This window comes from Delphinapterus leucas, chromosome 8 (genome assembly GCF_059928025.1).
Source record: "Delphinapterus leucas isolate spDelLeu-1000000601 "Yukka" chromosome 8, BTC_Dleu_Yukka2, whole genome shotgun sequence".
Taxonomy (NCBI): domain Eukaryota; kingdom Metazoa; phylum Chordata; class Mammalia; order Artiodactyla; family Monodontidae; genus Delphinapterus; species Delphinapterus leucas.
This window is the reverse complement of record NC_143136.1, coordinates 37,920,513-37,947,560: the sequence shown is the minus strand read 5'-3', so window position 1 is coordinate 37,947,560 and position 27,048 is coordinate 37,920,513. Positions and strand designations below refer to the sequence as shown.

General features: G+C 36.5%; 2 protein-coding genes across 4 annotated transcripts in view; one reads left to right on the top strand and one right to left on the bottom strand.

The window, feature by feature from the left end:
- The window catches only part of LOC149748541 (uncharacterized), an 8,636-nt gene extending 6,778 nt beyond the window's left edge, over nucleotides 1–1,858 (bottom strand). Inside the window, exon 1 of the mRNA XM_089916542.1 lies at nucleotides 1,305–1,858. Within this exon, the coding sequence (XP_089772668.1) occupies nucleotides 1,305–1,705 (401 nt within the window). The 5' untranslated portion in view covers nucleotides 1,706–1,858. The remainder of the gene's footprint in view (nucleotides 1–1,304) is intronic.
- Nucleotides 1,117–27,048, top strand: MOB4 (MOB family member 4, phocein). Of its 3 annotated transcripts, none has more exons than XM_022567320.3 (8): nucleotides 1,117–1,242; nucleotides 4,718–4,780; nucleotides 14,143–14,243; nucleotides 17,747–17,789; nucleotides 17,978–18,064; nucleotides 23,297–23,376; nucleotides 24,740–24,851; nucleotides 24,982–27,048. In XM_022567320.3, the coding sequence occupies exons 1-8, from the start codon at nucleotides 1,183–1,185 to the stop codon at nucleotides 25,111–25,113; spliced, it is 678 nt and encodes a 225-aa protein (XP_022423028.1). In that variant the 5' UTR covers nucleotides 1,117–1,182; the 3' UTR covers nucleotides 25,114–27,048. The 3 variants fall into 3 exon arrangements, with proteins under 3 accessions (XP_022423028.1, XP_089772666.1, XP_089772667.1); XM_089916541.1 differs by lacking the exon at nucleotides 1,117–1,242 and adding an exon at nucleotides 1,334–1,457; XM_089916540.1 differs by lacking the exon at nucleotides 4,718–4,780 and having other exon boundaries at nucleotides 1,118–1,242.

Sequence of the window (27,048 nt, the reverse complement as noted above, 5' to 3'; positions counted from 1 at the left end):
AAGGCAAACAGACTTCCCGTTGTTAAATGCTTTTGAACAAAATTCCAAGTCATGAGTTATTCGGCTTTGCACTCACTCATTTTAACCAACCTCTCCTCCACTCCTCCCTTCCATCTTTGGAGCCTCTGCTACATCTCTCAGCATTCTCAATACACCTTTATGTGTACTTGATGGGATACCTGATGTTTTCCTCTCTTGGAAATCACCCTACTGTATATACACTGTTTACTCTTTTAACTGTCTTCGCATCTGGTAACCTATGGCCTCCCTCATCCCAGATCAAAGATTTAAGGTTTCCAAGCAGGAACAAAAAAAAAGTTTGCCAATGCTACTGTGATTTCATGACTTAAGAGAACACTTAAAACTTGCAACAAAGGACATCTGAAATCCTGTAAGATGCACAACTCCCACTGTCTATCAAGGGGCATTCATTTTCTCCTCCTGCTTCTGACTTGCAAAATTTACAAGCTAATTTTGTTTGCTTGACCCACAATACCAAATGTCCACTCTATCTCAGATAACTGGCATCTGGGTCTCTTATCTACACAAACTTGTTACTGAAAAGCCCTTGGTTTTGAAGTTAGTGGATAGCGGAAATATCATTTCACACTCTAAGCCCGAGTCTGATTTGAAATTGGGTCGATTTCATGCACGGTCTGTGGAATTCTCCCAGACTGCTGGCCTGTTTCCCACTTTGCACGCCTAGGCAGATTTTGGGACAGAATTACGCTTCTCTAGGTATTTGCTTGCACAAGAGTTTACTGAAACGGTCTCCATTGTGCAAACTCTGTCTTTCCAACGTTAACCAACGTTAAAGTTAAGCCCAAGGAGATGCACCAACGCGTTACGCCGAACTTGCGCATTCCCGCAGCGGCTCTCTGAGCTGGCCTGCGAACTCCCTCGCAGCCACTCCTGGCCTCCGCGGCGTGGTCTTTCCCTCCCGCCACATTGCCGCCAGTGAGTCGTCGGATATTCCTTCTCCAGTGCCCCTCCCTCCGCCCGCCGGTCCTTTCCCGGCCTCCTCGGGTTCCTCCCAACCTGCCCCGCGCAGGCTGCGGCTCTGCCGTCAGCCGTCGCCCCTCCCCCTCTCCCGGACCTAGAGCGCCGCTCCGCCCCGCCCCCCGCGCAGGCAGCCGTCCCCTACATCCGGGTACCGACTCCAGCCGCCCAGACTCTGGCACTATGGTCATGGCGGAGGGGACGGCAGTGCTGAGGCGGAACAGGCCGGGCACCAAGGCCCAGGTACTATCTCTGCACCTCTGGTGGAGGGGAGAGGGGACTCTTGGTGCCGAGCTGCGCCGCACCTGGAAGGTGGATGCTTCTGCGAGGAGGTTGGGCCGCGGCGACAGGCGGGCGGGCAGGGGCACTGGTGCCCGGCCTGCTCTTCCGGAGCCTCAGCCCCTTGGTTTGGCTGAGGCGGCGGCGGCCCGCGAGGTCTGCGGAGCTCCGATTGGACGGTGGGCGTGAGGGGCGCGTGGGGGCCGCTGAGGCCCGGGACTGGGAGCCTGTCAGCAGTGACTGCTTGTCCTCGCTTCTCCCCTGATCCCCAGTGACCAGGTTCGGGGAGGGGCGCGGCCGGCCGGGTGGAGACCCCCGGGGTTCCGTTAGGGTCGGGGCTGCCAGGGTGGGAGGGGTGTAAACAACAGCCTACCTCGTCCTGGTTTCCATTTCCTACCTGGCCTGTGACGTGCCCGACTTCTGCCATCCAGCTTGTCTAGCCGGATCCGGGAGTCGATAATTTACTTTATCCTCCTCCTCCTGCTGTTTGCCATTGACCACTTCTTTCCGTAGCTGTTCTCTGGTCCAGCAAGTTTTCATCATCAGGCTGGGACTTGTTAGATGCCATTCCTTGTGAATTTCCTTGTTACTATATGTGAAGCATAGGGAATGAACTTATTATAATTTTATCACCTTTTAGTAGGGTAGTACTTGGGGTGAATTGGTGCTTATTTCAGTATTGATTCTTGGGATTTGCCAAAGACGGGATGCTTCACATTCTTAAAAAAATCAAATACACCTCATCTGATTAATCTGCCAGGTAAAATGCCTTGCGATTGAGTACAGACTCCAAAATCGGAAGAGATGTGTTAAAAATGTAATTTTAAAGAAAAAGAGACGGAGGGGGAGGAAACCAGAAACAACCGTAGAGCTATGACAGTATGCCAGAGAATACATTTTAATATCTTGCACAGAATTTTGGAAAGGGAGTTCTTTCAAAGGGAACTTTTAGATACAGACAGCTTCCTAGATGCATGTTACAGAAAAGGAAACTGAAGCCCAGAGATTAGACTGCATTTGCTCAAGGTTGCACAGTCTCCAGATTCGATTCTTAGTTCATTAGTGACCTTTTCTTTTTAACAAGTTGCTTCTAGTTACTTGAATTCTAGAGTTTAGTTGGGAAGCCTTTTTTTATAAAGTCACATGTGTCAGTTCTACTGGCAATTTTGTGGTCATACTACATGGAATTTATATATTATTTATGCTTTTACTGTTTCTAAACTTTCTTTCTTTATAAATGATCTTTTCTCAGATACCTTTAATTCTTTTTCTGTGGCAGCATTATTTCTGACTCTTTTAAGTGATCAACTTTTATGTTTTTAAATTCAGAAATGGACTTTTGTACTCACATTCTGAGAACCATCCATTTTTACTTATTCAAAAGTTCTTAATTTTGAAAGGTTAGAGAATCATAGATTTTAACTCAATATTGTAACACACCTGTTTGCTGTGTTGTTATGAGTAAGTCACCTATAAGAAAACTCCTTTGCTTTTTTCCAGATGGTCATCGATCAAGGTTGTTAAATAAAATGTATTAGAAAAGGTTAAGATTTTTTTAAAAAAGGACTATTTAAGCAGCATTCTGTCATACCCCTTGTCTATCACACTGATTTCCTTCAGTGAAAGGGGTCTATTCTAAAATGATTTATTTAGAACTATAATAGAGTAGGTAGAGTATCTTCCTCCTTTTTTATTTTTAATTGGTTAGATTGGGTTATAAGCACAAAGTTGGTTTTCAGTAAACGTTTAACTGAATTAGATGAGAATGTTCATTAGGCTGGATTTTTGTCTCCTGTTGTTTTTTTTTTTTTAGAATATTTATTTATTTATTTGGTTGTGCCAGGTGTTAGTTGTGGCAGGCAAGCTCCTTAGTTGCAGCTCGCTGGCTCCTTAGTTGTGGCATGTGAATTCTTAGTTACGGCATGCATGTGGGATCTAGTTCCCTGACCAGGGATTGAACCCAGGCCCCCTGCACTGGGAGCGTGGAGTCTTAACCAGTGTGCCACCAGGGAAGTCCCTTGGCTCCTCTTTTAAGTGTTTAAAGTATATCACAGTTATGATGAGGCAAAGCATTTAATTTCCAATTAACTTTTTTACATGTTTTCTGTGTACCACTATATGTGTTTTCTAATATTTTAAAAACAAAATATTCTACAAACTATCTTTTCTTTTTTTTTAAAAACGAAAGAATAGGCAAAGCGTATTGATAGAAACAGTTTTCACTACAAATCAGAAAGGAAGAATTTAAAAACTACTTTCTGGTGATATGTAGATGATGTCTAGGAAAAGACACCCTAGAACAATTTCCAGAAAGTTGTTTTTATTTCTTGACATTTTAAAATAAAGTTCATTTTCATTCAGATAAGGCAACTATTTAAAAAAAGATATGAAATGCTTAAGACACTTAAAAAGGTGTACCATACCCATCACCTACTCTAAGAACTAGGAGATTACTAATATAGTTAAATCCCTCTGTATTGTGATATTCTGTCTTCTGCCCACTCCCAGCCAGTAATGGTGATTATCATTCCTTTTTTTTCCTTTATACTTTTATTATATATGCATTATATTCATAAGTATGTTTTGCACTTTCTTAAACTTTTATTCATGTGGTATCATGCACTGTATTCTGCAGCTTGCTCCAATTTTTCCTCATGGCCTTTGGAGACTTAATCCATGTTGATCGATACAGGGTTATGGATTGTTGGTTTACTACTACCTTTTCTCAGACATTTATTGAGTACCTACAATGCGTTGGACAATGCGCACCTACAAGGGATATATTTCAGCAGTCAAATGGAAAGGTTCTTAACCACTTAGGGGAACGTCTATGAACTGAACTATCTATAGAGAAATTCAGAACCAGTGCAAAGTGATCCACAGAAATATTCCCCTTAAGAGAAGGTTGTTCCGTTTAGATGACTGCTTTTTGATGGAGCTTATATTTTGATTTAGAAATTTAAAACACCATTTGGAATTGGAATTATAATTTATAATGTCTGTCTTAAATAATATTTATGGAGTAGTAACTACTACTAACTCTAGCTATTCTCTTTGGGTAAAAACTGATTCAGTTTTTTACTGCCTGGAGATTGTTTTTTTTCAGTATAACATTTAGAAAAATATTTAACTATCAAACAAAAAAGTGATAGGCTTATCAATTAAGTAATACATGAGAGGTTTATGGGAGCCATATTTGAGGGATTTGTGACTGAAAAAAGTATAGCTTATAGTTCAATTAAATAAAATCTTGGTGTTCATTTAAAACATTGAATAAAATTCCTTTAACTTATTCACTAATAATCACATTGTTTACCGTATGAGGGCTTTTCTTCTCTGGTATAACTTCGGATCTTTATTAAGAATTGAAATTAATCATAATAGTATTGCATCTTCTTTGTAACTTTGTACGTGCTTTAATCATGAATTTTTTTTATAGGATTTCTATAATTGGCCTGATGAATCCTTTGATGAAATGGACAGTACACTAGCTGTTCAGCAGGTAATAACAATAGCTGCTTTTGCAACTCTAATAACCTAAGCATTTTATTTCCTTTGGCATAGTTAAATATTTCTGTAACTTTTAGCACAAACCAGAATCCATGGAATTAATGGGATACCTGTTTGAAACTTTTATCAAACCGCATTTTAAGATGGCATATTAGGGCTTCCCTGGTGGCACAGTGGTTAAGAATCTGCCTGCCAATGCAGGGGACAAGGGTTCAAGTCCTGGTCTGGGCAGATCCCACATGCCGCAGAGCAACTAAGCCTGTGCGCCACAACTACTGAGCCTGCACTGTACAGCCCGCAAGCCACAACTACTGAAGTCCACATGCCTAGAGCCAGTGCCCCACAACACAAGAAGCCACTGCAATGAGAAGCCTGCGCACTGCATCAAAGAGTAGCCCCCACTCACTGCAACTAGAGGAAGCCCGTGCACAGCAATGAAGACCCAACACAGCCATAAATAAATAAATAAATAAATTTATTTTAAAAAAGAATGTATTGTTCAATCAGTAAATATTTAATGGGCTAGCAAAGAGATAGGCCTTGTGGAGGATACAGAAATATAAACCTGGAGCTCTATGCCTGGAAATTGGCAAAAATTAAGAGGAAAAATGTGCACATATTTTTCCCTTTAAAAGTAGAGTTTTGTCCTGATACTTCATTGAATTTGTTTATTAGTCCTAACTATTTTTTTGTGTAATCTTTTGGGTTTTCTACATATGAGATTATTTCATGTGCAAACAACTAAATTTACTTCTTTTCCAGTCTGGATGCCTTTTATTTCTTTTTCTTGCCTAATTGCTCTGGCTGGAACTTGCAGTAGTATTTTGAATAGACATGGCAACAGCAGGCATCCTTATCTTGTGCCTGATCTTAGCAGAAAGCTTTCAGTCTTCCATGTTGAGTATGATGTTTGCTGTAGGTTTTTCATATTTGGCCTTTATTATGTTGAGTTAATTTCTTCTTAGTTCTGGTTTGTCGAGCGTTTTTATCATAAAAAGGTGTTGAATTTTGTCAAATGCTTTTTCTGCACCAATTGAGATAATTGTATATTTTTTTTCCCTTCATTCTGTTAACGTGGTATATTATATTGATCAATTTTTGTATGTTGAACCATCCTTGCATTCTAGGAATAAATCCCATTTGGTCATGGTGTATAATTTTAATTTGCTGCCGAATTTGGTTTGCTAGGATTTTTGCATCAGTGTTCATAAGGGATATTGGTTTCTAGTTTTCTTAGAGTATCTTTGTCTGGCTTTTGTATTAGGAATGCTGCTGTAGTGGAGTTAGGAAGTATTCCCTTCTCTTCAATTTTTTGGAAGAGTTTGAGAAGGATTGATGTTAGTTCTTTAAATATTTAGTAAAATTCACCAGTGAAGCCGTCAGGTCCAGGGCTTTTCTTTGGTTGCACAACATTGTGAATGCAAGTAAGCCACAGAACCGTACACTTAAAAATGGTTAAAATGACTAGCCTTTCCACATTGAATGGTTTTGGTACCCTTGTCAAAAATCATTGGACTATATATGTGAGGGTTTATTTCTAGTTCCTCTATTCAGTTCCATTGGTTTATATGTGTATCCTTATGTCAGTACCACACTGTTTTGTTGTTGTTGTTGTTTTTTGGCCACACAGCGTGGGGGAATCTTAGTTCCCCAAACCAGGAATTGAACCCGTGCCCCCTGCAGTGGAAGCTCAGAGTCCTAACCACTGGACCACCAACGAATTCCCAGTACCCCACTATTTCGACTACTATAGCTTTGTAGTAAGTCTTGAAATTGGTAGGTCTGTATCCTCCAACTTATGTTTTCTTCTTTTTTTTTTTTAATTTATTTATTTTTGGCTGTGTTGGGTCTTTGTTGTTGTGCTTGGGCTTTCTCTAGATGCGGTGAGCGGGGGCTACTCTTCCTTGCAGTGCACAGTCTTCTCATTGCAGTGGCTTCTCTTCTTGCAGAGCACGGGCTCTAGGTGCGCAGGCTTCAGTAGTTGTGGCTCCTGGTTCTAGAGTGCAGGCTCAGTAGATGTGGTGCATGGGCTTAGTTGCTCCACGGCATTTGGGATCTTCCCGGACCAGGGATTGAACCCTTGTCCCCTGCATTGGCAGGCCGATTCTCAACCACTGCGCCACCAGGGAAGCCCCCAATTTGTGTTTTCTTTTCAAGATTATTTTGGCTATTTGGTGCCCGTTGCAATTACATATAAATGTGAGAATCAGCTTTTCCATTTCTACAAAAAAGACTTGGAATTTTGATAGAGATTGCACAGAATATGTAGATTGCTTTAGGTTATGCAAGTTTTGAAGTTTTCAGTATGCAAGTATTTAATCTCCTGATTTAAACTTATTCCTAGGTATTTTATTCTTTCAGATACTGTTGTAGATGGAGTTGCTTTCTTTTTTTTTCTAATTTTTATTATCATTTTTTATTGAAGTAGAGTTGATTTGCAATGTTTCAGGTGTACAGCAAGGTGATTTAGTTATATTTAGATGTAGATATATCAATATACAGGAGTTCCTTTCTTAATTTTCTTTTTGAATTGTTCATTGAAGGTGTATAGAAACACAACTGATTTTTGTATTTTTTTTTTTTTTTTTTTTTTTTTTTTTTTTTTTTTTTGCGGTACGCGGGCCTCTCACTGTTGTGGCCTCTCCCGTTGCGGAGCAAAGGCTCCGGACGCGCAGGCTCAGCGGCCATGGCTCACGGGCCCAGCCGCTCCGCGGCATGTGGGATCCTCCCGGACCGGGGCACGAACCCGTGTCCCCTGCATCGGCAGGCGGACTCTCAACCACTGCGCCACCAGGGAAGCCCTGATTTTTGTATTTTGATCTTGTATCCTACTACTTCACTGAATTCATTTCTTTGCTTTATGAGCTTTCCTGTGGATTCTTTGGGATTTCTCTATATAGGATCATGTCATCTGTGCCTTTTATTCATTTATTTACTGTCTAATTGTTCTCGCTGGAATTTAAGTACAGTATTGAATAGCATGAAAACAGGCATCCTTGTCTCATTTATGATTTTTTTTTGGCGGCGGGGCCATGCTGTGTGGCTTGCAGGATCTTAGTTCCCCGACCAAGGATTGAACCCAGGCCGTTGGCAGTGAAAGCACAGAGTCCTAACCATTGGGCCATCAGGAAATTCCCTTATTTCTGATTTTTTTTTTTTTTTTTTTTTTTTTTTGTGGTACGCGGGCCTCTCACTGCTGTGGCCTCTTCCGTTGCGGAGCACAGGCTCCAGACGCGCAGGCTCAGCGGCTATGGCTCACGGGCCCAGCTGCTCCACGGCATGTGGGATCTTCCCGGACCAGGGCACGAACCTGTGTCCCCTGCATCGGCAGGCAGACTCTTGACCACTGCGCCACCAGGGAAGCCCCCTTATTTCTGATTTTAGAGGGAAACCTTTCAGTCTTTCACCATTGAGTATGAGTAACATCATACCTGTGGGTTTTTCAAAATGCCCTTCATCATATTGAGGAAGTTCTCTCATATACCTAGTTTTCTGTTTTTGTCGTGAAGGGTGTTGGATTTTGTCAGATGACTTTTCTGCATTAATTGATATGCTTGTGTTTTTTCCTCTGTATATTAATGTAGTGTATTACATTGGTTAATTTTTTTTTTTTTAATGTTGAACTACCTTTTATTCCTTGCAGCTTTCTTTTGATTCGTGTTTGTATGGTATATATTTTTTTCCATCCTTTTACTTTTTTTTTTTTCTGATGCAGTTCCTTTATTATCAGGAAACAGTGTCATTATCAAATTTATCCTTTTACTTTTAACCTACTTATATCATTATATTTGAAGTAAGTTTCTCATAAACAGTATAGTTGGGTCATATTTCTTTGGTCTTTCTGACAGTCCTTGTCTTTTAACTGGTATATTTAGGCCATTTAATGTGAATATGGTTATTGATAGATATGTTTAGATTTAGAATTACCATTTTATTACTTGTTTTTAGTTTCCTCTTCTTTTTTCTGTTTCCTTTTTCTGCCTTTTTAAGGGTTATTTGAGCATTTTAGTATTCTATTTTAATTTATTCTAATTTTGATTGTATCTCATATAATTTTTTTGATGATTGCTCTAGAGATTACTAAGTTCATGCTTAACTCTTCAGTCTATTTAGAGTCAGTATTTTACTGCTTCAATTGAAATGTAGAAACTGTCATCATTTGGACCATTTTACTCTCCTCCTTTATGCTTTAGTTATGTATATTACATCTACATACATTGAAGACCCCACCAGACAATATTACATTTTTTGCTTTCATCTGCCAAACATATTTTAAAGATCAAGAGAAGAATGGTCTAATATATATTTATACCCAGATATTAATATAATTGCTGTTGCTCCTGATAGTCTAAGTTTCTTTCTGGTATTATTTTTTTCCTTCTAACTAAAGAGCTTCCTTTAGCAGTTCTTTTAGAGCCGTCTGCTGGCTAGGAATTCTCCTTAGCTTTAATTTTTTAATTTAATTTTATTTATTTTTTTGTACAGCAGATTCTTATTAGTTATCTATTTTATACATATTAGTGTTATATGTCAATCCCAATCTCCCAATTCATCCCACCACAATGAACCCCCTGCCACTTTCCCTGCTTGGTGTCCATACGTTTGTTCTCTACATCTATGTCTCTGATTCTGCTCTGCATACTGGTTCATCTGTACCATTTTTCTAGGTTCCACGTATATGCGTTAATATACGACATTTGTTTTTCTCTTTCTGATTTACTTCACTCTGTATGACAGTCTCTAGATCCATCCACATCTCTACAAATGACCAAATTTCATTCCTTTTTATGGCTGAGTAATATTCCATTGTATATATGTACCATATCTTCTTTATCCATTTGTCTGTCGATGGGCATTTAGGTTCCTTCCATGACCTGGCTATTGTAAATAGTGCTGCAATGAATATTGGGGTGCATGTGTCTTTGAATTATGGTTTTCTCTGGGTATATGCCCAGTAGTGGGATTGCTGGATCATATGTTAATTCTGTTTTTAGTTTTTTAAGGAACCTCCATACTGTTCTCCATAGTGGCTGTATCAATTCACATTCCCACCAGCAGTGCAAGAGGGTTCCCTTTTCTCCACACCCTCTGCAGCATTTGTTGTTTGTAGATTTTCTGACGGTGCCCATTCTAACTGGTGTGAGGTGATACCTCATTGTAGTTTTGATTTGCATTTCTCTAATGATTAGTGATGTTGAGCAGCTTTTCATGTGCTTCTTGGCCATCTGCATGTCTTGTTTGGAGAAATGTCTATTTAGGTCTTCTGCCCATTTTTTGATTGGGTTGTTTGTTTTTTTAATGTTGAGCTGCATGAGCTGTTTATATATTTTGGAGATTAATCCTTTGTCCATTGATTCATTTGCAAATATTTTTCCCCCTTCTGAGGGTTTTTTTTTTGTCTTGTTTGTAGTATACTTTGCTTTGCAAAAGCTTTTAAGTTTCATTAGGTCTCATTTTTTTTTTTTTTTGTCTCATTTGTTTTTGTTTTTATTTCCATTACTCTAGGAGGTGGATCAAAAAAGATCTTGCTGTGATATATGTCAGTGTGCTTCCTATGTTTTCCTCTAAGAGTTTTATAGTGTCCGGTCTTACATTTAGGTTTCTAATCCATTTTGATTTTATTTTTGTGTATGGTGTTAGGGAGTGTTCTAATTTCATTCTTTAATGTAGCCGTCCATTTTCCCAGCACCACTTATTGAAGAGACTGTCTTTTCTCCATTGTATATCCTTGCCTCCTTTGTCATAGATTAGTTGACCATAGGTGCGTGGGTTTATCTCTGGGCTTTCAGTCCTGTTCCATTGATCTATATTTCTGTTTTTGTGCCAGTATCATATTGTCTTGATTACTGTAGCTTTGTAGTATAGTCTGAAGTCACAGAGACTGATACATCCAGCTCGGTTTTTTTCTCTCAAGACCACTTTGGCTATTCGGGGTCTTTTGTGTCTCTATACAAATTTTAAGATTTTATGTTCTAGCTGTGTAAGAAATTCCATTGGTAATTTGATAGGGATTGCATTGAATCTGTAGATTGCTTTGGGTAGTATAGTCATTTTCACAATATTGATTCTTCCAATCCAAGAACATGGTATATCTCTCCATCTGTTTGTGTCATCTTTGATTTCTTTCATCAGTGTCTTATAGTTTTCTGAGTGTAGGTCTTTTACCTCCTTATGTAGGTTTTATTCCTACATATTGTATTCTTTTTGTTGCAATGGTGAATGGGATTATTGCCTTAATTTCTCTTTCTGATATTTCATTGTTAGTGTATAGGAATGTAAGAGATTTCTGTGTATTAATTTTGTATCCTGCAACTTTACCAAATTCATTGATTAGCTCTAGTAGTTTTCTGGTGGCATCTTTAGGATTCTCTATGTATAGTATCATGTGATCAGCAAACAGTGACAGTTTTACTTCTTCTTTTCCAGCTTGTATTCCTTTTATTTCTTTTAATTCTCTGATTGCCATGGCTTGGACTTCAAAAACTGTGTTGAATAACAGTGGCAAGAGTGGACATCCTTGTCTTGTTCCTGATCATAGAGGAAATGCTTTCAGTTTTTCACCATTGAGAATGACATTTGCTGTGGGTTTGTCATATATGGCCTTTATTATGTTGAGGTATGTTCCCTCTATGCCCATTTTCTAGAGAGTTTTTATCATAAATGGGTGTTGAATTTTGTCAAAAGCTTTTTCTGCATCTATTGAGATGGTCATATGGTTTTTATTCTTCATGGTGTATCATACTAATTGATTTGTGTATACTGAAGAATCCTTGCATCCTGGGATAAATCCCACTCGTGGTGTATGATCCTTTTTAAGTGTTGTTGGATTCTGTTTGCTAGTATTTAGTTGAGGATTTTTGCATCTATATTCATCAGTGATATTGGTCTGTAATTTTCTTTTTTTGTAGTGTCTTTGTCTGGTTTTGGTGTCAGGGTGATGATGGTCTCATAGAATGAGTTTGAGAGTTTTCCTTCCTCTGCAATTTTTTGGAAGAGTTTGAGAAGGATGGGTGTTAGCTCTTCTCTGAATGTTTGATAGAGTTCACCTGTGAAGCCATCTGGTCCTGGACTTTTGTTTGTTGGAAGATTTTTAAGCACAGTTTCAATTTCATTACTTGTGATTGGTCTGTTTATATTTTCTGTTTCTTCCTGGTTCAGTCTTGGAAGGTTATACCTTTCTAAAAATTTGTCCATTCCTTCCAGGTTGTCCATTTAATTGGCATAGAGTTGCTTGTAGTAGTCTCTTAGGATGCTTTGTATTTCTGTGGTGTCTGTTGTAACTTGTCCTTTTTCATTTCTAATTTTATTGATTTGAGTCCTCTCCCTCTTATTCTTGATGAGTCTTGCTAAAGGTTTATCAATTTTGTTTATCACCTCAAGGAACCAGTTTTTAGTTTTATTGATCTTTGCTATTGTTTTCTTTGTTTCTAATTTATTTCTACTCTGATCTTTGTGATTTCTTTCCTTCTACGAACTTTGGGTTTTGTTTGTTCTTCTTTCTCTAGTTCCTTTAGGTGTAAGGTTAGATTGTTTGTTTGAGATTTTTCTTGTTTCTTGAGGTAGGCTTGTATTGCTATAAACTTTCCTCTTAGAACTGCTTTTACTGCATCCCATAGGTTTTGGATCATTGTGTTTTCGTTGTAATTTATCTCTAGGTATTTTCTGATTTCCTCTTTGATTTGTTCAGTGATCTCTTTGTTATTTAGTAACGTATTGTTTAGCCTCCATGTATTGAGTTTTTTAAAGTTTTTTTCCCTGTAATTGATTTCTAATCTCATAGCGTTGTGGTTGGAAAAGATGCTTGATATGATTTGAATTTTCTTAAATTTACCGAGGCTTGATTTGTGACCCAAGATGTGATCTGTCCTGGAGAATGTTCTGTGTGCACTTGAGAAGAAAATGTAATCTGCTGTTTTTGGATGGAATGTCCTATAAATATCAGTTAAATCTGGTGTATTGTATCACTTAAAGCTTGTGTTTCCATATTAATTTCCTGTTTGCATGATCTGTCCATTGGTGTAAGTGAGGTGTTAAAGTTCCCAACTATTATTGTGTTACTGTCGATTTCCTCTTTTATATCTGTTAGCAGTTGCCTTATGTATTGAGGTGCTCCTATGTTGGGTGCATATATGTTTATAACTGTTATATCTTCTTCTAAAGTTGATCCCTTGATCATTATATAGTGTCCTTCCTTGTCTCTTGTAACATTCTTTATTTTAAAGTCTATTTTATCTGATATGAGTATTGCTATTCCAGGTTTGTTTGATTTCTATTTGCATGGAATATCTTTTTCCATTCCTTCACTTTCAGTCTGTATGTGTCCCTAGGTCTGAAGTGGGTCTCTTGTAGACATCATATATATGGGTCTTTTTTTTGTATCCGTTCAGTGAGCCTGTGTCTTTTGGTTAGATCATTTAATCCATTCACGTTTAAGGTAATTATCAATATGTATGTTCCTGTACCATTTTCTTAATTGTTATGGGTTTGTTTTTGTAGGTCCTTTTCTTCTCTTGCATTTCCCACTTAGAGAAGTTCCTTTAGCATTTGTCGTAGAGCTGGTTTGTTGGTGCTGAATTCTCTTAGCTTTTGCTTGTCTGTAAAGCTTTTCATTTCTCCATCGAATCTGAATGAGATCCTTGCTGGGTAGAGTAATCTTGGTTGTAGTTGCTTCCCTTTCATCACTTTAAATATATCACTTAAATATATGTAAGCTTCCTAATGGCGGGTACTGGTGGTGGGTAGAGTTGGTTGTTGCTCTGGTGGGCAGAGCTCAGTAAACCTCCGTAGTTTTCTTTCATCTGAAAATATCTTTATCTTCATTACTGAAGGGTATTTTTGCTAGATACAGAGGTTGACATTTCTTTTCTTTCAGCACTTTAAATGTGTTCTGCCATTTCCTCCTGTCATCTGTGTTTTCTGGTGAGAAAGCTGCACTCATTTGAATCCTTTTTCTATAGGTCATTTGTCTCTTTTCGCTGGATTCTTTACACACACACACACACACACACACACACACTCACCCCCACCCCCACTGGCTTCTTTATCTTTAGTTTTTGTCAGTTTGATTACCTCTGGGCATGGATTTCTTTGGATTTTCTTGTTCGGTGTTTACTCTGCTTTTTCTTATTGTGGTAAAATATATATAACATAAAATTTATCATTTTTGCCATTTTTAAGTGTACGATTCTGTGGCATTAAGTACATTCACATTGTTGTGCAACCATTACCACCTCCATCTCCAGAACTTTTTCATCTTCCCCAACTGAAACTCTGTACCCATTAAACAAAAATAACTCTCATAAGATTTACCATGTAGTATATTTTAATTAACTGTAAGAACTTCTTTGTTTGTAGTATATTCAACAGAACATAAGAGCAGATTGTTCCAATATTGACAAAATTCTTGAACCACCTGAAGGCCAAGATGAAGGTGTATGGAAGTATGAACATTTAAGGTAGGTCTTTATTATGTATCAAAATAATAATAGTACTCCTAGTAGTAAAAAATAACCTTTAATATTAATGATGATTATGAGTCATAAATTAGTTAACTACAGACCAAAAAGCAAAGTTCTAAAGCTTTTACGTTTTTAAGTCATAAAGTTTTCAACATTGTTATTTACTCATTGTTTTCTATATTTATGGATTTGGGCCTTATTATCTTTTTACATGGTTTTCCTTAATTACATCATTTAATCACAGATGCATTATTTCCATGTGCTTACTCATTTCTACTACCTACTATTTATCTACTTTATTTCTCTCTAGAGGTCCTAGTCTAGACTTGGTAGCTGACGAGTTACCTGGTAACTAGTGTGAACTTCCAGTCTTTTGTTTGGTAAATGGAGATTAATTATAATCCTGAAGTAAGAAGTTTTAGAGCTTTTCATAATATCCTTTGAATGAGAAAATTGATTTCTAATGAATCATGAGTTAACTTTAGAAGCACTTGTATTCTGAAGCTACTAGGTTATTTCTTGAAGTTATAAACTTTCCATTGTAAATGGGAGCTAGGATGAGTTGATACATTAAAAATAGAGGATGTTGTATGAGATATGTGTTCATCAGAGTTTGTTACTTTGAGTTGATTTTTAGATAATAAGGTGGAGTAGAGATATGACTTTTCCTGAATAAATTAGACCACATTTCCTGTGATGAGTGCCTCAATTTGTAGACAAGGTACTTTTTCTGTTGTTTTGTTTTGATGCTATAGGCTTGTCTAGATATTGTTAAGACAGTGTCTTGTCATAACCGTTCAGCAGTTTCAGGATGCTGAGACTTCTTTGTAATCTGCCATTTTCTTGGGCAAGTCACTTGACTACTTGATCGAGTTTTTTTTTTTTTTTAATACATCTCGATGCATGATAATTGAAAGCATGAGTATGTAGATGTTATGCCATTCTTATAAATATAGAGAGCACTTTAGTATAATATATCCTCTGTCTTTTTTTAATCAGCTTTGAAAATAACTACTTCCTTACCTATGGGATTAATGATGAAAATAAGCAAGTGTGTTTTTTTCACTGTAAGCATAATTCCTAAAAAGTGAGGGTTTGTTTTATTTATTTATTTATTTATTTATTTATTGCGTTACACGGGCCTCTCACTGTTGTGGCCTCTCCCGTTGCGGAGCACAGGCTCCGGACGTGCAGACTCAGCGGCCATGGCTCACGGGCCTAGCCGCTCCGCGGCATGTGGGATCCTCCCAGACCGGGGCACGAACCCGTGTCGCCTGCATCGGCAGGTGGACTCTCAACCACCGTGCCACCAGGGAAGCCCAATTTTAATTTACAAGGTTTTTATTTCAGATCTAAGAAAGACCTTTTCCTCCCTATTTAACTTAGACTATGAAATATGCATTATACAAAACTTGTAAAATCTTTCTTATTCATATTCCATTTGTCCTGGTGCTATTGTTATTACTTTTGGGGTTTTTTGATGTTAACCACTTTTTTTGTTTTGTATAATTTATGTATTATATATGACATATATATTCTTTTGTCTCTTTATTATAGTGTATACATCTTTATAGTTGACCAAGAAGAGTTTTAAAAGCAGTGTGATTTTTTTTTTGCATGTGCTTAATGTTACTGATTTGAGGCTTAATACTTGCTGTTACTGATTAATGCAGTTGATTATATTATGATGTTAATGGGAATTGAATCATGACCTCAGTCAAATCTCCCACTACTCCCTACTGAATATTTGTAATTAGGAAAAGATGCCCCTTCCTCTGAGTGGCTGTAATCCCATGCTAGTATGCATGGCTTAGTGACTAGAGTGTAGACTAGATTTCAGCTCTGGCTTGTCTTTTCAGCTGCATAACTATGTGTGTTAGTCCTATACTGAATTAACTTGAAGCTGTTAGGTTTGCACTATTTGCCACAGATTGTACCTATAGCACTGCCAAATCAGTTAGCTTAATTTTCCTGTTGGCCATAAGTAGGTTGGACTAGATGAGAAACTTGTTTATCACCACCTGTCTTTATTACCACTTAGTAGAAAACAACTCAGAAACACATAACATGCAACTTACAGATATGGGGCAGTAGAGGACTATGTGGTGATTCAGAAATAGTGTTATTTGTATAATCTAAGAACAGCATTATTAGGCATCTGGAAAGGAAGTACAGTTATAGACAACTGAAAATTTGACCCTTGTTTTTTACTTTGCTTTCTTCTATTTTAATGTATGTTATAAATAAATAAATAAATAAATATAGTTTTCCTTTCACATATGTGCAGTGTTTTGGGTTTTTTGTTTTTCTTTTGGAACTCTCTTTTATCTTCTAATTATAGGTTTTAGCCTTGCATATTTGCGGAACCAAAGTGTATTCATTTGTTTGATGGGGAAACATAGCGATTAATTTGATAGATTTTTAGAGGGAACACATTCAGTACTTTGACAACATAAAGTATCTTTATGACATAAAGGATTAATTGTCTTTTCATATCAAATAGCAAGTCTGTCTAAAAATGATCTAAATGTCATGTAATTTGCTCCATTTTCATTTATTCAAAAATATTTCTTGAGCACTTAACTATTGTAGGAACAATCCAAGCATTATTCTAAGCTTTATAATTCTCAGTTTGGCAATTTTAGAGGGAAAGTAAGTCATGAAAAAATGCCCAAGATCTATTAAGTGATGAAAAAGCAAGTTATGAAATTGTGTATGATATGATTCCAATATATTTTAATCTATCCAGAGAAAATCAGATTTGCATGTAAACAATAACTATCTTTTGGGAAGAGGTCATGGAAGTACGGAGGACTTTCCTGTTTTATATTTTGTATTTGGTCCTGTTTGGAGTTTTTAGAAGGAGCATGTTGTTTGTAATCAGAATAAAACCTGTATAATGTATAGGAATATAAAATGTCTAGTCTTTCTTCTGATTATCTGTATACAGATATGTACACACACATGAATTTTTACATAACTGGAATCTTACTGTGAATATAAGTATATATCCTTTGTATGTTTATGTAATACCAACATTTCACTACTCTCCAATTGCTAATCATTTATAATGTTTCAAAGAAATTTTTTATGTATATAGTTTCAGTGAACATCTTTATACATATGTCTGCATTGCAGTTCTGATTATTTCATTAGAATAGATTCTTAGGAGAATGACTTAGTTAAAAATATATATACTTTGTAAGAGTCTTGGTAAATATTTTCAAAGTATTTCTCAGAAAAATTGTACCAGTTTCCAGTGTGTAACAGTAATCAACTCACTGAACTCTGATATTGAACATTACTGTTAGGGTTGTTAGTTTTGGGTTTTGTTTACTAATGTGTATGTCTTTGTAAGGAATGTGCCATGTAAGTTCAGGCGGTGTTGATAATGATGATGATGGAGGAAGAATGGTACTGATGGGATTCTGTTTTTACAATTAATATTCTAAAAATAATATGGAGGATAAGACTTTTCATTTATATATTTACATTTTTAGGCAATTCTGTCTTGAGCTAAATGGACTTGCTGTCAAACTTCAGGTAATATTTTAAGTTAAAGCTATAATTGAAAGTTCTGATTTTTTTTTCTGTTTTTGTAAATTAATGTGCTTACAAAGACTTACCCAAATTTTTAATTTATTCTAGAATTTTACATGAAATGTAGCAACTCAGATGATAAACTTTTTCATTATTATTTTACATATTAATAAATGTAACTATTTTAACAGAGTGAATGCCATCCAGATACATGCACTCAGATGACAGCAACTGAACAATGGATTTTTCTTTGTGCAGCTCATAAAACACCAAAAGAGGTGAGAATTTATGAAATAGAATGACTAATAAAATCATCATAACCTAAATCTCTTTAAGATGGTGGTAGACAAATTTTTTGAGCTTTTAGGTCACTGTTTATTTTGCCCTTTGGTTTAGAGTTCTTTGCTGCAAGGTCATTGGTACAGTGCTACTTTAGGGTTTCTTGTGATTAGTATCTTTTTAAAAATTTTTAATTGAAATTATCATTGACCTACACTGTGTAGGTCAGGTGTATGACATAGTGATTCGATATTTCTGTACATTACAAAATGATCACCATGATAAGTTTAGTTACCATCTGTCACCATACAAAATTATTACAATAGTATTGAGAGTATTCTTCATGTTGTACATTTCATCCGTGTGACTCATTCATTTTGTAACTGGAAGTTTATACCTCTTAATCTTCCTTACCTATTTCACTCCTACCTTCCCTCTGGCAACCACCTTTGTTCTCTATGTCTATGACTCTGCTTCTGTTTTGTTGTTTGTTCATTTGTCTTGTTTTTTAGATTCCACGTATAAGTGAAATCATATGGTATTTGTCTTTCTCTGTCTGACTTATTTCACTTAGCTTAATAGCCTCTAGGTCCATCCATGTTGTCACAAATGGCAAAATTTCATTCTTTTTTATGCTAGTGTGTATACATACCACATATTCCTTATCTTTTCATCTAATCAGTGGACACTTAAGTTGCTTCCATATCTTGGCTACTGTAAGTGATGCTGCAGTGAACATGGGAGTGCATATATCTGTTCGAATTAGTGTTTTTGTTTTCTTTGGAAAAGTACCCAGGAGTGAATTGCTGGCTCATATGGCAGTTCCATTTTTAATGTTTTGAGGAACTGCCATCCTGTTTTCCATAGTGGTATCAATTTACATTCCCTCCAACAGTGCGTGAGGGTTCCCATTTCTCCTCATCAGTACTAATTTGTTGTCTTTTTTTTTTAAGTCTTTTTTTTTAACTTTTTATTTTATATTGGAGTATAGCCAATTGTGTCTTTTTGATAATAGTAATTTTTTAAAATTATTTATTTATTTATTTATGGCTGCATTGGGTCTTCGCTGCTGCGCACGGGCTTTCTCTAGTTGCGGCAAGCGGGGGCTACTCTTTGTTGCATTGTGTGGGCTTCTCATTGTGGTGGCTTCTCTTGTTGCAGAGCACGGGCTCTAGGCACACAGGCTTCAGTAGTTGTGGCACATGGGCTCAGTAGTTGTGGCTCACAGGCTCCAGAGTGCAGGCTCAGTAGTTGTGGTACATGGGCTTAGTTGCTCCGCGGCATGCGGGATCTTCCCAGACCAGGGCTGGAACCCATGTCCCCTGCGTTGGCAGGTGGATTCTTAACCACTGCTCCACCAGGGAAGCCTGATAATAGTCTTTTTTTAAATATTTATTTACTTATTTATTTTTTGGCTGCATCAGGTCTTAGTTGTGGCAAGTAGGATCATTCGTTGTGGCGCATGGGCTCTTTGTTGCTGTGTGTGGGCTTCTCTCTAGTTGTGGTGCATAGGCTCCAGAGTGTGTAGGCTCAGTAGTTGCAGCATGCGGGCTCTCTAGTTGTGGCACGCGGGCTCCAGAGCGCACAAGCTCTGTAGTTGTGGTGTGTGGGCTTCAGAGTACATGGACTCTGTAGTTGTGGTGGCAGGCTTAGTTGCCCCACGGCATGTGGGATCTTAGTTCCCCAACCAGGGATTGAACCAGCATCCCCTGCATTGCAAGATGGAGTCTCAACCACTGGACCACCAGGGAAGTCCCCAATAATAGTCTTTTTGGCAAGTGTGAGTTGATATCTCATTGTGGTTTGATTTGCATTTCCCTGATGATTAGTGATGTTGAGCATCTCTTCCTGTGTCTGTTGGCTATCTGTATGTCTTCTTTGGGAAAATGTCTATTCAGATCTTCTGCCCATTTTTTAATCTGGTTGTCAAAGAGTGTATTGCCTATGTTTTCTTCTAGGAGTTTTATGGTTTCCCACCTCACATTTAAGTCTTAAATACAGTTTGAGTTTAGTTTTGTATATGGTGTGAGAAAGTCATCCAGTTTGACTCTTTTGCATGTAGCTGTCCAGTTTTCCCAGCACCATTTATTGAAGAGGCTCTCTTTTCCCCATTATGTATTGCCTCTTTTGTAATAGATAATTGACCATGTAAGTGTGGACTCTCTATTCTGTTCCATTGATCTATATGTCTATTTTTGTGCCTGTACCATAGTGTTTTGATTACTGTAGATTTGTAATATAGATTCAAATCAGGGCACCTGATATCTCCAGCTTTGTTGTTCTTTCTTAAGATCGTTTTAGCTATTTGGGGTCTTTTGTGTTTCCATACAAATTTTAACATTATTTGTTTTAGTTCTGTGAAAAATGCCATAGGTATTTTGATAAGGATTACATTGAATATGTAGATTGCCTTTGGTAGTACAGTCATTTTAACAGTAATAATTCTTATAATCCATGAACACAGTGTATCTTTCCATTTGTGTAGTATCATTTTTCATAATTGGACAACTGAATGGGCTAGAACTTATGATTCACTGGCTATGACAGAATAACACCTGTCATGGTGCGTAATGGATGAGATGCACTAGTTCAGATTTTTGGTTTAGTCTTAGTGTCTTTTGATAGGAATAACTGTTGGTGAGTACTAGTTGATTCTTAGTCTGTCAAGTAGAAATGTTACTTTTGAACTTTATAGGTCAATATTTTTTCTCTACATTTCATTAATATTTCTTACTACTTATTTGAAACCTACCATAATGATTTTCCTCTCCATAATTGGTCTTACCTTGAAAAACTTATTCATGTTATTTTCTCCTTATTTAGTTTTTGTCAAGGCGAGAGTATAGGAAGTAGCAATTTTTAGAGAACATTTTTTGTTTTAAATAATTCCTTCATGTTATCTAACACCTAGTACACATTCAGTTTTCCTTAGTTGTCTCAAAAGTGTCGTTTACAACTGGTTTGTTTAAACTATGCATTGCATTTCCTTTGATCTGCATTCCCTTTAATTCTGTAGTAATTAGTTTTTGCTTGACATTGACTCATTGAAAATAGTTAAGTTAGGCCTGTGCTGTAGGATTATAGACCTTTAAGTGATCATTATATTGACAGACCTCTAAGGCTTAAAGACAGGTAATTCTCTAGTTGGAAAATCAATATTTTATGTTCTTTTGTTTGAAAAGGCAAATTCTCCAAAATAAGAAATATCTGATACCTAAGCTAGTAGTACTTATTTTTTAAGACTGACTTCACTCATGGTGTTACTTTTTTTGAGTTAATAAATTGAAGCAGTGTTAAGGTTGTGTATCATTCTACGTCTGGGAAAATCATAGCAGTTTCATTGATAATTCACTGAAATTGGCTACATAGTATAGTAAATGATGTGATAATTCCAATTAGGAAACTGAATCCAAAAAGCTAGTTTCATTTTGGCAAATAGTAAAGATGCATTATTCTCACTTTATTTTTTAATATATTTATTTATTTAATTTATTTTTGGTTGTGTTGGGTCTTCGTTGCTGTGCGCGGGCTTTCTCTAGTTGCAGCGAGCAGGGGCTCCTCTTCATTGTGGTGCACAGGCTTCTCATTGCGGTGGCTTCTCTTGTTGTGGATCGTGGGCTCTAGGCACGCAGGCTTCAGTAGTTGTGGCACTTGGGCTTTGTTGCTCCGTGGCATGTGGGATCTTCCCAGACCTGGGCTCGAACCCGTGTCTCCTACATTGACAGGTGGATTCTTAACCACTGCGCCACCAGGGAAGTCCCTAGAAATTTTTAAATTAAATATGTAGCTTGCATTATATTTCCATGCTGACTTAAAGGTTGTAAAAGTGTCCCATGGTACACCCAAATGACCAATATGAATGAGAAACACAGTGACTTGGGATATTTGTTTTTGACCAAGTCACCTGTAATCATATATATGGAGAAAGATACTTTTTTCAGTAAATACTGCTCATGTTCCTATTTTAGGCAGTGAGTCTACTAGCTGTAAATTCCTGTGGATGTATAGTTAGAAAAATACTTTTTTTTTTGGTTTAGATAATCTTTATGTATTTGCCATGTACTATACTAAGCCATATTTAGTAGTTATTGCATTTTTAAACACCAGTTTCATTCTCAACAGTTGAAAAATATTCTAATTACTAGGTAGAACTAGAGTCATTTTTATTTCTTTCTCTAGTTTATTTTTTCCTTCTTCGTTCCCTGGTTCATTCTCAGTCTTCCTTTCTTTTGATGCTTCTCCCTCTCTGCCTTCAGAAGAACTGAAAGAGAATTACTTTATAGTTTTATTTTTCCTTTAATAGGTTTGCTGATTTGCCATGAGACAAATAGGTTTCATTGTTTCTGATAAATGAAATAGTACTAAGACAGGTTTATTAAAATATAAAGGAACTTCAGATTTCGTATTAAATTGCAAAGGAAGAAAATTTTTGAGAGAGCTCCTAGATTGGTAACAGGGTACCAGCAACATAATAAGGCATGCTTTTTAAGATGTAAGGAGGCAGTGATCTCTGGAGGTATTTGGGAAGTGAAAGAGGCTGCTGGGCCACTTGGTAAAGTATAAATCAGTGGACTAGGAATCGGTGTATCTGGGTTATGGTTTTTAAGTCCTTCTTCCTAACTGTATCATCTTGCATAAGTCATTGACCAATAGTCAAGGGTAGTCCCTGTTGCTGTGCATCACTCTTCAGGGGTTCTCCCTGTCATGCTTCAGAGTTGGGATATTTGCATGCTTGCTTACTTGAATCTCTGTCGTTACAGAGTCAGCCTCCTCTTAGACAGCATGCCTAAAAAGCAGACTTTCCTAAGTTGGACTGCTTGTTTTTTGAAGTATTCCTTACCTTTGCCTATAGACTTTTAAGATCTGGCAAGAAACCTGTGCATATTCTGCAAACTGATCAGCCTCAGTTTCCTCATAGCCAGAGGGTTAGATTAGATAATCAGGTGTTCTTCCCAGCTCTAAGCATTGTTTTCTTCTAGGTACAATATTGAGAGTGAGAAATTGGGGGACTGATTCACTTATTTTCTAGAAGCCAGGTATTATAGTTGAAGGGGATAATAAAGCCTTATTTATTGACATAACATTGAATTTTACAGTCATTCTGATATTGTAAGGAACTTTTTCTTAGATTATGCTCAGGGTTTTTGGAATAAGACGTGTAAGTAATAAATATACCTAATTTTAGAGGTAGAGCTCTTTGTTGATGCATTTTTATATCCTTTCTTTTATAGTGTCCTGCTATAGACTATACTAGACACACACTTGATGGTGCTGCATGTCTTCTGAATAGCAATAAATATTTTCCCAGCAGGTAAACAAAACTTAAACATGGTGCTAAACTTTTTGGATTTAATTTTAAAGATTGCTGTTTTTAAAACTAAAACTAGTTTGCTTGTTAATACATTGTATTCTTTAAACTGTTTTTTTTTAACCTATTATATATTTGGCTTGTTCAGAATTATTCAAGTTTTGAAATTAAGATTGTGGTTAAACTAAAGGCATCAGGACTCAGCTCCTGAATCTCACAGGCCAGTTCAGTTCCTGCTGCTGTGCATCATTTTCCAGGGCTCTCCCTTCATGCTTTAGAGTTGGGATTTTTACACACTTGCTTACTTGAATCTCTGTGGTAGAGAGAGGCATCCTCTTAGCATGCCTAAAGAGCAGATTTTCCTAAGTTGGACTGCTTATATATTTTTTTCTAAGTATGTTCTGTGTATTTCTAGAGTATTTTTTAATTGTATAGTTGATTTACAATGTTGTATTAATTACTGCTGTACAGCAAAGTGACTCAGTTATACATATGTATACATTCTTTTTCATATTCTTTTCCATTATGGTTTATCACAGGATATTGAATATAGTTCCCTGTGCTATACAGTAGGACCTTGTTGTTTATCCATTCTGTATATACCAGTTTGCATCTGCTAACCCCAAACTCCCAATCCATCCCTCTCCTAATCTCCTCCCCCTTGGCAACCACCAGTCTCTTCTCTGTTGGGACTGCTTATTTTTGAAGGAGTCCTTATCCTTGCCTTCAGATTTTTAAGACCTGAGAGGAAGTGTGTGCATACTGTAATATATTATTGGTGAGGTTTGTGACTGGCCTTTTATTCTATTAAGATATTTATTACCAGGTGGATAGATTTGGAGACTTTTCCCCAATATCACTAACTTCAAAGGGCTCATATAAAATAGGTAAAAAATAACAGTTTTTGCCTTGGTATCCTATGTACATTTTTTTAAAAATCAGAAATATGTAGGCAGTTTTTATTTCTCACACACACACGAAAAAGAATTGAATTCTGTAGAGTAAAACAATAATTCTTTCAGTAGTTTTAATTAGCTCTAATGGACAGAGTGTTAATGTCATAAATATATATTTTAGTAAGTTTTGTTTTGTCAGGATTTGTTTTAATTGCATTAAACTTTAACAAAGTTTCAGAACTATAATACTGAATTTCTTGGGCAGTGTGGTTAGGTAGAAAGAGCACTGCCCCAGGAGTGAAGAACAGGGGTTTTAGTCCTGCCCTTGCCACTTACTAGTGCTGTGACCTGGACTGGTCACTTACTTTCTCTGGTGTCAGTTTCTGCACTTGTGAATTGAGAAGATTGGACTATGCTGTTCCTAAGATCTGTCCAGCTCTATAAATCTATGATTTCTTATCTATTTCTAGGGTTAGCATAAAGGAATCATCTGTAGCAAAACTAGGATCAGTATGCCGTAGGATTTACAGAATATTTTCACATGCTTATTTTCATCACCGGCAGATATTTGATGAATATGAAGTAAGTATATTTCACTAATTGTCCTGATACGTTCTTATCAGAATGACAATAATAAATGTTGATATTATGTCTCATTTATTTGGTTTTGAGTAGTAAATTGAAATGACATATTTTTTTTCCCTCTCTACAGAATGAAACATTTTTGTGTCATCGGTTTACTAAATTTGTGATGAAATATAATTTGATGTCCAAGGATAACCTGATTGTACCAATTTTAGAAGAAGAAGTTCAGAATTCAGTTTCTGGGGAAAGTGAAGCATGAAGGGAATCATATAGAAAAAAATGTACTGATCACATAATTAACATTAATTATGTACTGTATATATATCATTTTAGACACATCAATCACGTATCCATATTATAGCTTCTTTGTTTAGTATAGGTTTTTGTATGCTGAGTGTTGCCTTTTAAAATGGGAAATACTTTTTAAGTTATTCATGAGCTGTATATTCACTGGTGTGGCACTCATCATTTTTAAATAAGATTAGTATTATCTGTTTATAATGCCCGTTAATAAAAGAATTTACAGTTTGGTAAAATTGCTGCTAAACAATCATTGGATCACAATCCTCATCAAATAAACACATCTATGAAAAAGATGAGTGAGCTTGAGGTTTCACACAAGCCATTTACTAAAGAGATAGTAATGTTTTCCTTTGGTTTTATACCTGAGTTTTGATATTCTAGAAAATTCTGTAGCACATAGTTCAGTCTTAACTGTTAAGTTTTCCAAAGTGAGATAAAAGTGTTTTTAAATTCTGTTTATACTTTTTGATATATACATATGATTATGTGTATGTCCAAATATAAATGCAAATGAAGCATTAGTAATACTTAAATAATCTTACTATGCTACATAAAGTATATTCTAGACCAGCATACTTGGAAAGGATTTATCTTTCTGTTCAGTGGACTGTTACATACAAGATGATAACGATAAAAGCGTGTAATTGATGTTCCCACTGGAAACCTGCCCTGTCCTTCCCTTCTCTTCATTTCCCTTAACTCTCTCCCCAAAGTACATTAGCTGAGAAGCTTTTCACCAGACTGTGATTTAGTGGTGGCTTATACCTATTTATATTTGTATTAATTGCCTACAGATTATACCTCATATTAGCAATTACACTACAGGAAAAAATGTACTGGCATAGGCTCGTGCTTATCTTTGCTTTGTGAAATTGTTCTAACTACTTGGAGAACAGTCTTTAAAATAGTTTGACTCTTACTATTAGTAATATTAATCTTTTCTTCTAACCATCTAGGCAGCACTTAAATAGAGTTGAAAAATATTGTAGTATTTATTTTACACCCCTTCCCCACAAAGTTTATGTTTGAATTATATGCACATGTAAGATTTTTTGCAATAATTCACAGGTTCCAAAGGTATTGCTGAATGCTCATACGTTTTTTGGATTTTGTTATAATTCAGCGTCTTAAGAAGGATTCAACTGTAGATTTTACAGTCTTACCTACTGAATGCAAGTTTTTACAAAAGCACTGGAGGTCTTAATTGCTAAACTGGTTGTAACAAGGCACTAAGGGTAAAAAAAAAATTGTACATGTAGTGAAGAAAATATTTAAATCCATCTTTTGAACAGAATTAACAAAGGAACTTCTTTTTCATTTGAGTGGGTTATTTTCAAATGAAGATTAAAATGTAGTCATCTTGATTTTTTTTTCAAATTGGAGGAAATAATTTATACCATATTATGAGACAAGTATGTACAGCAAAAATGTGGAAAACAGTACCGTCCTGAGAGTTTGTATATATATTTATGCCTTCCAATCCTGCCAGTATATTTGGCTTTGAACAATGCTATCCCAGCAGCCAGTCATTACCCCAACCCATAACTAACTTTTAAGAAGTTTTATGTTCACAGTGAAAGTAATATTGACTTTGAAATGATGCATTTATATTAATGTTACTATGAAACAGTGGGAATAGTAATTTTCACACAAACTTGCTGAATATTGGGAGACTAAACTACTAAGTTAATAAATTATATATAGTATAATGTAGCTGTTCTCTCTAGACAAAGTCTCACAATGGATTTCTGTTGCTTGACTATTTTCTTAGTGAACATTTGAACTAAGGCAGTGGCTGGGATTGGTGATCTGGCTAAATACTTTGAAACATATTTTGAATAATATAACTCGGTGTTACTAGGGGAATAAAATATGATTTTTTTCTTACTCA

Excerpts from the sequence above, each read along its gene's own strand:
- MOB4 (XM_022567320.3), top strand. The coding sequence starts at position 1,183 with ATGGTCATGGCGGAGGGGACGGCAGTGCTGAGGCGGAACAGGCCGGGC. Across the intron at positions 1,243-4,717 it reads GGCCGGGCACCAAGGCCCAG|GATTTCTATAATTGGCCTGA; the intron begins GTACTATCTCTG and ends TTTTTTTTATAG. Across the intron at positions 17,790-17,977 it reads GACTTGCTGTCAAACTTCAG|AGTGAATGCCATCCAGATAC; the intron begins GTAATATTTTAA and ends CTATTTTAACAG.